Source organism: Tupaia chinensis, unplaced genomic scaffold (assembly GCF_000334495.1).
Source record: "Tupaia chinensis unplaced genomic scaffold, TupChi_1.0 Scaffold000550_1, whole genome shotgun sequence".
Classification (NCBI taxonomy): Eukaryota; Metazoa; Chordata; class Mammalia; order Scandentia; family Tupaiidae; genus Tupaia; species Tupaia belangeri.
In genome coordinates, this window is record NW_006160062.1 from 233,136 (window position 1) to 246,929 (window position 13,794).

Genomic DNA, 13,794 nt, shown 5'->3' on the forward strand with positions numbered 1-13,794 from the left:
CAGTTATTTTAATTGTGTTCACATCTTTTCTTTTTTTTATTTTTAAAATTTGCTATATGGCATGTTTGCTTGCCAAAGAGGGAGAGAGAAAGGGAGGGAGAGAGAGAGAGAGTGAGAGAGAGAGAAAGTGAGAAAGCACCTGCAGGGAGGGTGACCACACCACACCACAATTCCTTCTCCTCCATTCTCCTCTTGGGCACGCACCACATGCACCCGGAATAAACTGGGTCTGGGACTTGAACAAGCTGTCGGCCATGTGGGATCCAGCTGCCTTAACCACTAGGCAACCTAGCTGGCCCCGTTCAAATATTTTCTACCAAGTACAATTGCTGCAGTTTTCAATAATATATGATTTTTTTTTTGAGAGATTTTCACAGTAGGGCGCGTACACTCGCCAGACAGACAGAGAGAGACATAGAGACAGAAAACGAGAAATCACCCCCAGGGGGGATGGTCACACCACAATCCCTTCTCCTCCATTCTCCTCTCGGGATCTTGGGCACGCACGCACACGTGCCCGGCGTGAGTTTTAAGCCACCGGGTCCGGGACGCGAACCGCGGTCAACTACGTGGGAGTCCAGCAACATAGCCATTACGCTAACTGCTGGTTCCCAATAATATATGATTTTTTAGTGAGCCTGTGTCCTAAAACAATGTATGTGGTTATAGCCATTGTTGGTTTTATTTTGTGATTATTTAATTCAACTAAAAATATTCACCATGAATTGTATAAAAATGTTAACATGTAAGTATTTCTTAGCTAACCCATCATGAGATTAAGGGTAATGTCTCTAGGGTATTTCTTGGAGTTCTCCATTTTCCTGAATTGATCTAATCTTTGACTAACCCAGTTCTTCCACCTGCTTTTAATCGTTTTGTATATCGGGTGCTAAATGTGCCTACACATGGCAGAAGAAACAAGTGTTAAGTGTTCAGAGAGCTAAATCAAAACATCCTGTTTTGATGGAAAAGCTACCCACATAGGCTAATGCTGGCATGAGCTCTGTCAGGGCCAATTAAAAAAAATAATAATAATCTAAAGCCTGGTGAGCTTCCCTCCCAGGAGTAAAGGCCCTCCTAACAGCACACAGCCAGAGTCAGCGGCCGTCTGTCCTCTCACAGATACTAGATGTCTACATGCTCTGCACTCCTAAAGAAAAAAAACAGAATGACCATACTATGCTCCTACTTCTACTTTAAAACTCTACTCACTTAATAAGGGGATTTCTAAGTTTTAGTAACAACTACGCAAGCAAAATTCTCTTAAGTTAGAAGGAGACCTCCTTGTCAAAGAGAAATTCTGTGGCTCTGTGTACATGAGGAAAGAGCAAAGGACATTATTTTCTTTCATTCCCCAAATGGGAATATTGTCCAAGTAGCTGCTGCTGCAGCTGTAAGAAGGTATCTTTTGTGTAACTAGAAAAAGGAATAATAGAGATATATTCTGACTTTTGTTCTTAAATCCAAAACTTTAAGCTACATTATTATTTATAGTAGGTGTAACTCACTTTAACTCTTATAAATTATATCTGAAAATGAGTCTACGAAAGCATACACGTTCCATTCTGTATATTATAACACACTCTCTAAGCCTGATTTCTTTTAGGACCCATTCCAGGATAAGGAATAACCTAACATGGTTGAACTATATACTAACACTTATCATGCAATGATTGATAAAATGCCCAACTACTTTATCTTCAAAAAATTTTTTTTCTTTTGAGAGGCTTTTGATATAGGGTGCGAGCACTCGCCAGACAGACAGAGACATAGAAACAGAAAGCGAGAAATCAACCCCCAGGGGGATGGTCACGCCGCAGTCCCTTCTCCTCCATTCTCCTCTCAGGATCTTGGGCACGCACGCACACGCGCCCGGCGTGAGTTTTAAGCCACCGGGTCCAGGGCGTGAACCACGGTCAACTACATGGGAGTTCAGCGACATAGCCATTACTCTAACTGCTGGTCCCTATCTTCAAAATTTCTCTTGTGACATCACACATTAAGTCAGATTTAAGTCATGTTCAATATTAATGCATGATTTCATACCCAGGTCTGATGATTTAGTAACATGCCACTGGGCTCAAAGGTCTGAAACCCAAAGGACGCCTGGAAATGGCTGGGCCGTGGGCTGTCCAAGTCACTGAAGCTCAATTGCCCTCCTCTGGAGAATGAGGCAGTCCGCACAAGCTGAAATGCAAACATGGCATTAATTATTGGCACTGTAATCATTTCAAGGTGGAAATCAGTATTGTGCTCTATATTCCTTCACCCAAACAAATACATGTGATTTATGCAGCCTCAGAAAGAGAGTTGGTTTTTCTGCATATGTTATCAATCATGTGTAAAGTTTTATGTGTATAGGCAGTATTTATTCTTAATTTGCTACAAACTTGATATGCAAACATGAACCTTCACAAGGTTCCAAACCCCCTCTCACCTTCCAGTCTTCTGAACACTTTTTGGTTACTCCCACAGTATCATTCAACCTAACAACACCACTGGTCTTCTTCAGATTTTTCATACAGCCTCGGAAAGCAGGTGTAGAAATGTTAAACCTGAAGAAGGATACAAGAAAAGGAAGAGGTGGATCATGCCAGGCTCCCCGAGAATCACAGCTGAAATACTCCACGTTCTCTAGCACTTCTCTGCTCATAAACCAAGATGTATCTCACAGTTAGTCATTCCTATCAGATTCCTGTCATGGGACTTCTATAATACTACTTGTTTTATGATGCTGGGAAAGTCTAATTCCTTTCTGGGTGACTCTGCACCCCAGCTTTAAAAATGATACTAGGGGGACCAGCAGTTAGTGTAATGGCTATGTCGCTGGACTCCCACATAGTCGACCGCGGTTCACGTCCTGGACCCAGTGGCTTAAACTCACGCCGGGAGGGTGTGTGGTCTGCCCAAGATCCCGAGAGGAGAATGGAGGAGAAGGGATTGCGGTGTGGCCATCCCCCCGGGGGGATGATTTCTCGCTTTCTGTCTCTCTGTCTCTCTCTGGCTGGCGAGCGCATGCTCACTATAGCAAAAACCTCTCCAAAAAAAAAAAAAAAATGCAGACACTAGGGCAGCCCCTGTAGCACAGTGTTTAAGGGAATTTAATCCCACATGACTGACCACAGTATGAATCCCAGCCCCAGTGGTTTGAAAAACACGCTGGGCAAATATGCATGAGTGTCCCAAATTCTGGCAGAATGAAGGAATAGAGGAAAGGGGATTGTACGTGGCCAGGCCCTGTTGGAGGGATGAGTGTGTGCACTCTGGCAATTAAAAAAAATTCTCAGACAATAATGTTGACAGAATAAGCCAGTGTGCTACAGAGAAGATAACAATATATCTACAACGGCCCACTTCAACCTCCCAGAGTCATACATGGCATTGCACAGTAGATAGGGATTACACTGATAACTTAGTGTACTCTATCGTATATAAAATATACTAATATATTAATGAATACACAATTTATAAGAACCAGGAGTGCTTTAGAAAACCCTTTGCTCCTTTTCTTGTTCGCTCTTAAGCTAACCACGGTAAAACAAAGTGTTACTTTGGGGTTCTATGTAGCTATGAAAATGTGGCTGATTTAATCAATACCAAGCTGAAACAATGGAAACCTTTGTCTGGGTTTCTACGCTGTATCCACTTCCCCCATCTGTGCGACTTGGCTAAGAGGTTATTGTGAAGATTAAACAAGTTACTGTACAGAAATTGTTGGGAACAGTGTGTGGCCCGTGGGCATGACTACACAGGAGGTGTTTCTGAGAGGCAGTGTGCTGCTGTAGCATGTGAGCTCTGGACTTCCTGGGTTCAAGTTCAGCCCTTGCTGCTCGAGCCGGTGACTTAACCTTTCTGTGACTCTTCCTTTTATACAATGGGAATATCGGAATCTGTTTCATGTGGTTGGTATAAGTTTAAATAAATAAATTATGAGGAGTCTTCAAAAAGTTCATGGAAAATGCATATTTTAAAAAAGTATAGATTTTTCAAAACATTGGCACCAAAATAAAATTATACTTTAATTCCCTCTTCCCATGAATTAGTTTGAAGTCTCTTCATATGTTAACACACTTAAATGGTGCTAGGTATAGAGTAAGAAGTCAATATGAGATATTAGGGTTAGTGACGATCCCCATCTTTTTACTATTGTAACAATGACAACAATTTCCAAGGCAGTTTTTCCTCCAAGGTGCCTCTACATTCCCCCTTTGATTTGATTTCTAGATCCATCTGCAGCTGAATTCACATAAAGCAGTAACACACATGAATGGACTGAAGTCCAGGCAAATATTTGTTTCTTAAACAAATGAAGTGCTAAGAAAACCCAAAGCTGATTTTATTATAAACCCCTAATGCAGCTCACTGTTCTAAGTGGAAAGATGTCTGTATTCATTTTAATCCAACTCATTATAAACAGTCGAGCTACATGTAATATGCATAAAATTAAAGTTCATTAAAAGGAAGAGGAAGAAACAAATCCCCATTGGCATTGCAACACAAGAGTAATTATTTTTAGAAAGAGGCTGCTTTATTTTGTTTCTCTTAGAAGAGGAGGAAAGTTCATTTTAATTCCTGGAGCTTATCTATTTGTACATATTTTTAGACCCATTCTCTCTGGAGTTTCCATGTACCTCCTGGACTTCAGCATCCCCTGAACTCCCTCTCTCCATAGAGTGTATGCTAATGGAAGAAGGTGGCAGAACAGGAAGAGAGGGGGAACGAAAGATTACACACAGGGCACCTATTTTAGACAAGACATTGTTCCTCTCCTCTACAATAACATTTCAGGGGAGATATTTTCTTAACTAATATTAGCTAAGCACTTTGCATACATTTAGCACTAGGCGAATTCATTTACACACTTTGAATACTCACAACCACCCTATAGTGACCAAGCCCATGTAGCAGATGCAGCACAGTGGCTGAGGGAAGCCAGGTACTTGTGTAGGTCATACAGCTGACAAGTGGCAGAGCTGGGGTCCCTGCATGATCAGTGTGCCACACAAGTTTAGTGTGACCTGAAGCCCTCATTCTCTACTTACAATTGGTGTCCCTTCAGTGCTTGAAGTGACCATAACGTCTTCCTAAGCAACAGCTGTCTACCCTAGAAGTGTTAAAATGGAAGATTTATTTCCACTGGCCCTTGGGGTTCTTTTTTTTTTTTTTGGAGAGGTTTTTGCTATAGGGCGCGTGCGCTCGCCAGACAGACAGAGACAGAGAGATAGAAAGCAAGAAATCACCTCCCAGGGGGGATGGCCACGCCACAATCCCTTCTCCTCCATTCTCCTCTCGGAATCTTGGGCATGTACGCACACGCACCCGGTGTGAGTTTAAGCCACCGGGTCTGGGACGCGAACCGCAGTCGACTACATGGGAGTCCAGCGACAAAGCCATTATGCTAACTACTGGTCCCAGGGTTCTTTTACATTGGCTCATCTGAGGGCCTAGAGTTCCACATTTGCTCCTGTTTCACAAGGTCTGAACACATCGGCTAGAGGGACGCCATCGCATTGAGAAATACGTTGCTGTGTTAATGGGTTCTGACATTTGGGATATACATGAACACTTGGGCCAATCTGTTCACACAAGTTCAGCGAACTCCATGGCTTTCATGGGCTGTTTTCACAGAGCCATAGAACAAAACATAATCCTAAACTCAGTGCTGGCTACCTGGTAAATGTTTAACAGATCCTTGTCTGACTTTTATTTGTCTAATGATTTTCATTTTAACTGTTATTATTACACTCTCCAACACAAAGGTGTAGGTTCTCAGGAAAAATTTCCTTGTTAGTCTCAGATTCTCTGGCATTATCTGAGATGATTCACTCCTCCTGGGGAGCAGATGGGATTAACAGACTGAGATTTCTAATTACAGTCTTAAATCACTCCAAGATATGGGTTCCCATCCCCAGACGATATACTACAGTGACAGAGGAAAAGACAAAATACCCACAAACTTCCGTGAGCAAACTTGCTTCATTCAGTGATTACACTACCTTGCTCTGCTCCACGTTAGGTCTGAGCACTTTGGCCATCTATTAAGGCCTTTCACTCGTATCAGGGATCAGAAAACCTCCTTCCTTTGGAAGTTTTGCCTGGCTGCCCCTTCATGACAGGACTATGGGTTATCAGTTAGAGAGTAACTTCTCTATGTCACCCTCGCCCCAGTGACCCAGAGGGCAGTTTCAGGCCTCTTGAGACCACCAAAGACTTTACCAGAGGAATGAAGTGGGGCCAGAAAGAGCTGAATTTTGCTCTAGAAAGAGCCCCACCTGCCTGTGTCTTGGGCTCCAGGCAGGCAGCCGGTCTCACCATCCCACTCCTGGTGCTCTCTAGCAGCCTGAGAGCTCACCCAAAAGCCAGGTTTCATTCTTGATCACATTTCTTCTTTACTCCCAAACTCAAGTTGTCCTTTGGTGCTGCCCGTCTGCCATCTTTAATATCCTTGTAATCTACTCCCCTTTCCTTACCTGTGCTGCCATTGTAATCCACTCCCCTTTCCTTACCTGTGCTGCCATTTCCCTCTTCTGTTTCTCACTTCTGTAAATACACTTACCTTCTAAATGCTCTGCCCACCTCAGCCTGTTCCCTTCCCAGGCCATTCTCTACCCAGCAGCAGAGTGAAGTACCGACAACCTGAAGTGGGTCATGTCTTTTCTGCTGATGTCTCTTAATACTCCCGAGTGGGACTTTCAAGACCCTCTGGTTCTTGCTTCTCACATGAGCCCTACATGGCTTCTCTGCCCTGCTCCCCCATGTCCTCCAGCTTCCTCTAGTTCTTGGTCCTTCTCCTATGTTAACTGGTAGCATCTCACAGGAATTAGCTAAAGGCCACTTTCCTGATAACCCCAACTGGATTCAATTCCATCTCCTGGGTAGGCTCCATCATCACCCTGGGCTTCCCTCTCCCTCCACTGTTTTGGATCTTGGGCACTTGCGCACATGCCTGGTGTGTTTTAGGCTGACAGGGCTGGGATTTGAATGGCCATCACTAGATGTCTTCCTACACTACAGTCCAGTGTGTCTATGTCACCATGACTGGGCCTTCTGCTCTTCTTTAGGCTCTGTCCTGTTTATTGTTGACTTCCCCAAATTCACCACACTGCCTGATGCACACTAGCACTCAAGAAATACTGATGAAACAAAAAAATAAGCAATAATTCTCAAATGATCTCAAAAGGGCTGATTACCTTAATTTACTCAATTTTTTACATTTAATTGAATAAAACCAAGATAATTGACAATTCATAACTGGCTACTGAGGGCTGAATCATTATTTAACACTGAGGATATTCAATATTACTATCACCTCTTTGGCTCTCAATTTCTTCATTTGTAAAATTCAATGACTATGCACCATGATCTGCAAAATGCTTTCAGTTCAAAGCATCTGAGAAGTAAAGACATTTACGCTCACCTACATTTTTGTCTTTGGGTCTACCCTGACAACTTTAAAACAAAGTAGCCTCCCTACCATGGCAGACAGATGTCCACAAGTACAAAGACTCTAGAAGAAAGAATCACTGCACAGCAAGCACACGATATTCAAATGCCGTGAAAACAGGTAAGACTGGGCAAGAACAGGCAGCGCTAAAGAGAGGCCAGGTTTACCAGTAGCGATGTATCCACCAAGACAGGCAATCTGCCTTTCGGAAAATATTATCTTACCTTTCCCTGATTGCAATTGGAATTCCTCCCAAATAATATGTGCTGAAATCAAATAATTCACCTTCAACTTTAACATTTTGAGAATTCACATTTATCCACATAAGTTCTCGGGTTTTTCCAATTTTTATTTGAATCTGTAATCAATACAAGATAAACCAGCAAGTAATGAGAAATAAAAGAATCCTATTTGCAATGTTTCAGAGCTATTTTGTTTTCATCTTCTTTCAGATTTCTTCCTACTACATACATAGAAGGAAAACTGAGAAGTAGCACTTTTGGGTAAAAAATACTAAAACATTTTAATAGAACTGCTTGCATTTCAAAGTAACTGTATTCTATATATGGCCTATATATGTAATATCTATACCTATGTCTGTATATGAATTGTGTATATGTGTATATACGTAGATACATGCATGTATGTGTATACATACATGTACACATGTGTGTATGTGTGTGTATCATGCCTAAATGTTCAACTTTTTTAAAAGATGTGTCCTGTTAATACGTCACCTGGTAATAGAAAAGTTTGTTTTTGGGAGCACTACCTTTATTTAAAGGGACTAAAGATATTTAACAATTCAAATAAACAGAGTCAAAAGACATACCGTGTGGTCTTTCCCGTTGTTTATGGTGTCTCTAATTCCTTTTTCTTTTGGTGGTTCTGAATTCAGTTTGTGTCTCACGACAAGATTGCCATCTTCTATATTTAGAGATATGAAGTGATCCTGCAGTATGGAAACAATGTCAATTATCAGTAGAGCCCACTAAGGAAGAACAAGTGTTAGAACTCTGACAACTCTCAAGTCACAACCGTTTTCGGCTTTAGCTACCTCCTTAGTTAAAGGGGTAACTAAGGGGTGCTGCAATGTCTCACTCATGGAAGAGGTATAATGGTTAAATATTTTAACATGCAGTGGTTTGCACATAGGGCACATATAATAAATACTGTTATTATAATTTTGTTTCTTACGACCCATGAAAAAATGGAAACCAAAAAGATACGGCTCATTAATATCACTTGAGAATATGAATGCTCCCTTTTAGAGAGAGGCATGGTCTTACTTAAACTTAACCCAGGTATTTTCTACCATCTCTCAGTTGCATTTTCTGGCTCACCCCTCCTTGCATTTTGTGCTGGGGGCTCCTTAGGGACCCCACACAGGGTTCATCTTTCCCTCACACCCCTCTTTTGCCTCTAAGATTACATTCACTCTTGTGACTCCAATTCACACACACCCACAAAGCCCAAATATTTCTTTCCAGCCTAACTCTGTCTTCTGTGAGCCAGGTGTGTATCTGATTACCTTATTGTTATTGCTTTTGCTTGCATGACTCACAGATACCTCACCTTCAGAACATTTCAAACAGAATTTATGATCTCCATGCCTCCCACATGCTGCCAAGCCTGCCTCTCCTTCCTTCATACTGTGCACATGCTCGCTCCAGTTTTTCTCTCTCACTTCTAATTACTTTGCTGAACAAACCAGTCTTTCTCTTTTATTAAAAAAAAAAAAAAGTTTATTTATTGATTTCTTCCATGAGTAAGAGATACAGAAAGAGAGAGACAGGTGAGACAGCACCCCTAACAGCGCCAATGCCGTGATCTATCCCAGCTTCAGCCAACCCAGAGCATGAGTACTCGCACACCTTGTGTACTCAGGGTGGTCTCTGGATGAGAACCTGGAACCTTCCCATGTGGCTCAGCCTCAGAGAGTGTTGTGTTTTATGACCGCGTTACTGCCTGGCCCCTACTAGTTATTCTTGATCCCTGTTTCTCTCCCACTCAATCAAACCTTGTGAATGCTGTCATTTCTTCATTCTCCTCATTTCAGCTCCCTGGCCCCAGCCACAATGTCTTTAGCAAGACTGCACAGCAATAACCACTCATGTTCCTGTGTCCACTTGACCCCTTCTCAAATCCATTTTCCATTCTGCAGTCTTTGGAAAATGCCGAGGTGAGCACTCGTGACTTTCCTTTGCTCTCAGGACAAAGCCCGGACTCCCTGGCAGATGCTGTGAGGCTATGACCAGCTCTTCAGCTTCCTTTCTCAGCATGCCCTCTGGCCTTCTCATCCCAGCTACCCAGTGATTCTGAGTGATCCTGAGTGCTCCTGCCCTTCCCACCTTCTTTCTTCATGCCCACTCCCTTTGCCTGGACCCCCTTTGCCATGGTCCTTTCAAATACCTTCTATATGTTCTCCAGGTCTCAGATGATGCATCCTTTGCTCAAGAACGTCTTTTATGTTTACATCCTCACTTCATGCCAAATGCTTTCCTTTATATACTCCTCATAATTGTGATGAATTAACTAACCTATTAACAGCATAACTTTGTTCTCGAGGACAAGAGCCGTGTCTGTCTTGATTATTACTGCATGCCCACCATGGTGATAGCAGATGCAGATGCCCTTCCGCTTACAGTGCGATTACATCCTGGTAGACCCATCATTAATTGAAAATATCGTAAGCTGAAAATGCATTTGATACACCTAACTTACCAACCTCACAGCTTAGATTAGCCTACCTTCAAGGAACTCTGAACACTTACATTAGCCTACTGTTGGGCAAAATTATCTAATATGAAGCCTGTTTTATAATAAAGTGTTGGATATATTACATAACTTATTAAATATAGTACTAAAAGTAAAAAACAGAATGCTCCCTGCCACTGCCCAGATTGCAACAGAGTATCATACCATATTTAGCTAGCCCAGAAAAAGACCAAAATTCAAGGTATGGTTTCTACTGAATTTGCATTTGCATTGCTTTTGCACCATTGTGAAGTTGAAAACTCATAAGCTGGCTGGCCTGTGGCCTGGCAGTTAAAGCAGCTATATTCCACATGGCTACACACAGTTTGAGTCTCAGAACTTGGGGCTTGAGAAACATGCCAAAATCCCAAAAGGAGGGAAAAATGAAGAAAGGATTGTGAAAATTAATACGTCACCTGGTAATAGAAAAGTTTGTTTTTGGGAGCACTACCTTTATTTAAAGGGACTAAAGATATTTAACAATTCAAATAAACAGAGTCAAAAGACATACCGTGTGGTCTTTCCCGTTGTTTATGGTGTCTCTAATTCCTTTTTCTTTTGGTGGTTCTGAATTCAGTTTGTGTCTCACGACAAGATTGCCATCTTCTATATTTAGAGATATGAAGTGATCCTGCAGTATGGAAACAATGTCAATTATCAGTAGAGCCCACTAAGGAAGAACAAGTGTTAGAACTCTGACAACTCTCAAGTCACAACCGTTTTCGGCTTTAGCTACCTCCTTAGTTAAAGGGGTAACTAAGGGGTGCTGCAATGTCTCACTCATGGAAGAGGTATAATGGTTAAATATTTTAACATGCAGTGGTTTGCACATAGGGCACATATAATAAATACTGTTATTATAATTTTGTTTCTTACGACCCATGAAAAAATGGAAACCAAAAAGATACGGCTCATTAATATCACTTGAGAATATGAATGCTCCCTTTTAGAGAGAGGCATGGTCTTACTTAAACTTAACCCAGGTATTTTCTACCATCTCTCAGTTGCATTTTCTGGCTCACCCCTCCTTGCATTTTGTGCTGGGGGCTCCTTAGGGACCCCACACAGGGTTCATCTTTCCCTCACACCCCTCTTTTGCCTCTAAGATTACATTCACTCTTGTGACTCCAATTCACACACACCCACAAAGCCCAAATATTTCTTTCCAGCCTAACTCTGTCTTCTGTGAGCCAGGTGTGTATCTGATTACCTTATTGTTATTGCTTTTGCTTGCATGACTCACAGATACCTCACCTTCAGAACATTTCAAACAGAATTTATGATCTCCATGCCTCCCACATGCTGCCAAGCCTGCCTCTCCTTCCTTCATACTGTGCACATGCTCGCTCCAGTTTTTCTCTCTCACTTCTAATTACTTTGCTGAACAAACCAGTCTTTCTCTTTTATTAAAAAAAAAAAAAAGTTTATTTATTGATTTCTTCCATGAGTAAGAGATACAGAAAGAGAGAGACAGGTGAGACAGCACCCCTAACAGCGCCAATGCCGTGATCTATCCCAGCTTCAGCCAACCCAGAGCATGAGTACTCGCACACCTTGTGTACTCAGGGTGGTCTCTGGATGAGAACCTGGAACCTTCCCATGTGGCTCAGCCTCAGAGAGTGTTGTGTTTTATGACCGCGTTACTGCCTGGCCCCTACTAGTTATTCTTGATCCCTGTTTCTCTCCCACTCAATCAAACCTTGTGAATGCTGTCATTTCTTCATTCTCCTCATTTCAGCTCCCTGGCCCCAGCCACAATGTCTTTAGCAAGACTGCACAGCAATAACCACTCATGTTCCTGTGTCCACTTGACCCCTTCTCAAATCCATTTTCCATTCTGCAGTCTTTGGAAAATGCCGAGGTGAGCACTCGTGACTTTCCTTTGCTCTCAGGACAAAGCCCGGACTCCCTGGCAGATGCTGTGAGGCTATGACCAGCTCTTCAGCTTCCTTTCTCAGCATGCCCTCTGGCCTTCTCATCCCAGCTACCCAGTGATTCTGAGTGATCCTGAGTGCTCCTGCCCTTCCCACCTTCTTTCTTCATGCCCACTCCCTTTGCCTGGACCCCCTTTGCCATGGTCCTTTCAAATACCTTCTATATGTTCTCCAGGTCTCAGATGATGCATCCTTTGCTCAAGAACGTCTTTTATGTTTACATCCTCACTTCATGCCAAATGCTTTCCTGTATATACTCCTCATAATTGTGATGAATTAACTAACCTATTAACAGCATAACTTTGTTCTCGAGGACAAGAGCCGTGTCTGTCTTGATTATTACTGCATGCCCACCATGGTGATAGCAGATGCAGATGCCCTTCCGCTTACAGTGCGATTACATCCTGGTAGACCCATCATTAATTGAAAATATCGTAAGCTGAAAATGCATTTGATACACCTAACTTACCAACCTCACAGCTTAGATTAGCCTACCTTCAAGGAACTCTGAACACTTACATTAGCCTACTGTTGGGCAAAATTATCTAATATGAAGCCTGTTTTATAATAAAGTGTTGGATATATTACATAACTTATTAAATATAGTACTAAAAGTAAAAAACAGAATGCTCCCTGCCACTGCCCAGATTGCAACAGAGTATCATACCATATTTAGCTAGCCCAGAAAAAGACCAAAATTCAAGGTATGGTTTCTACTGAATTTGCATTTGCATTGCTTTTGCACCATTGTGAAGTTGAAAACTCATAAGCTGGCTGGCCTGTGGCCTGGCAGTTAAAGCAGCTATATTCCACATGGCTACACACAGTTTGAGTCTCAGAACTTGGGGCTTGAGAAACATGCCAAAATCCCAAAAGGAGGGAAAAATGAAGAAAGGATTGTGGCATAACTATGCCCCTGGGGGGGGGGTCTTTTTCATTTTCCCTTTCTTTCTCTCTCTTTGTCTTTCTCTGGTGATCATATGCACCTACTAGCAAATTTTAAAACAAAAAAACTGTAAGACAGACCATCCTAAATAGGGGACTGTCTGTATTTAAAGCAGCCAGTTCCTTAGTGGAAAAATAGGCAGAGGAATATCTGAAGTAGGACTTGAAGGCTTTGCTCATACTCAGTTCCCTAATAAGGAAGACTCTCTTGTAAGTCTAGAGCCAGGATTGTTATCTAAAAGGACAATCAGTCCTTACTTGGATCCTAAATGAGTCAGGCCAAGGTTCACCACACATAAACAATGAGTAACACCAGCTCACTGAGAGTAATGAGCCATCCTACCTAACAGCAGCTCTCTGGGTCATTTCCCATACCTAGCTACTGAGGGCATTATGTAAGTTTTCTCTAAGATAAGTAGTATTTCTGGTCGTTAGTCTTCAAGAACAGCAAAATGTAGTACAAAGAAGACTTGTTTTGGAGAATAACTGTCTTGTTCATAAGATGCTGTATGAATTTTCAGCTCTCTGAATCCTTCAGGCTGGTCAGGATCTTCCCAAACCATCAGAACTGGTTCAGTCTTAGAATCTCCTTGGAAGGGTTCAGATGAACCCCAAGAGGAGAAAGTTGGAACCAGGTCTGTGTCCTCAGATTGCAGGTAGACTGGTAAAATCCCAAGCTCCATATCAATCTCCTATTCTCTGACCAGAGAGTGA

The 13,794-nt window shown here is 42.2% G+C and overlaps 1 protein-coding gene across 1 annotated transcript in view; it reads right to left on the minus strand.

The window, feature by feature from the left end:
• LAMA3 (laminin subunit alpha 3) overlaps positions 1 to 13,794 on the minus strand; it is a gene marked incomplete at its 5' end in the record, with an annotated part of 299,569 nt that overhangs the window by 23,294 nt on the left and 262,481 nt on the right. The window contains 4 exon segments of the mRNA XM_014591287.2: positions 2,047 to 2,187; positions 2,438 to 2,555; positions 7,669 to 7,802; positions 10,713 to 10,832. Of these exon segments, the coding sequence (XP_014446773.1) occupies positions 2,047 to 2,187; positions 2,438 to 2,555; positions 7,669 to 7,802; positions 10,713 to 10,832 (513 nt within the window).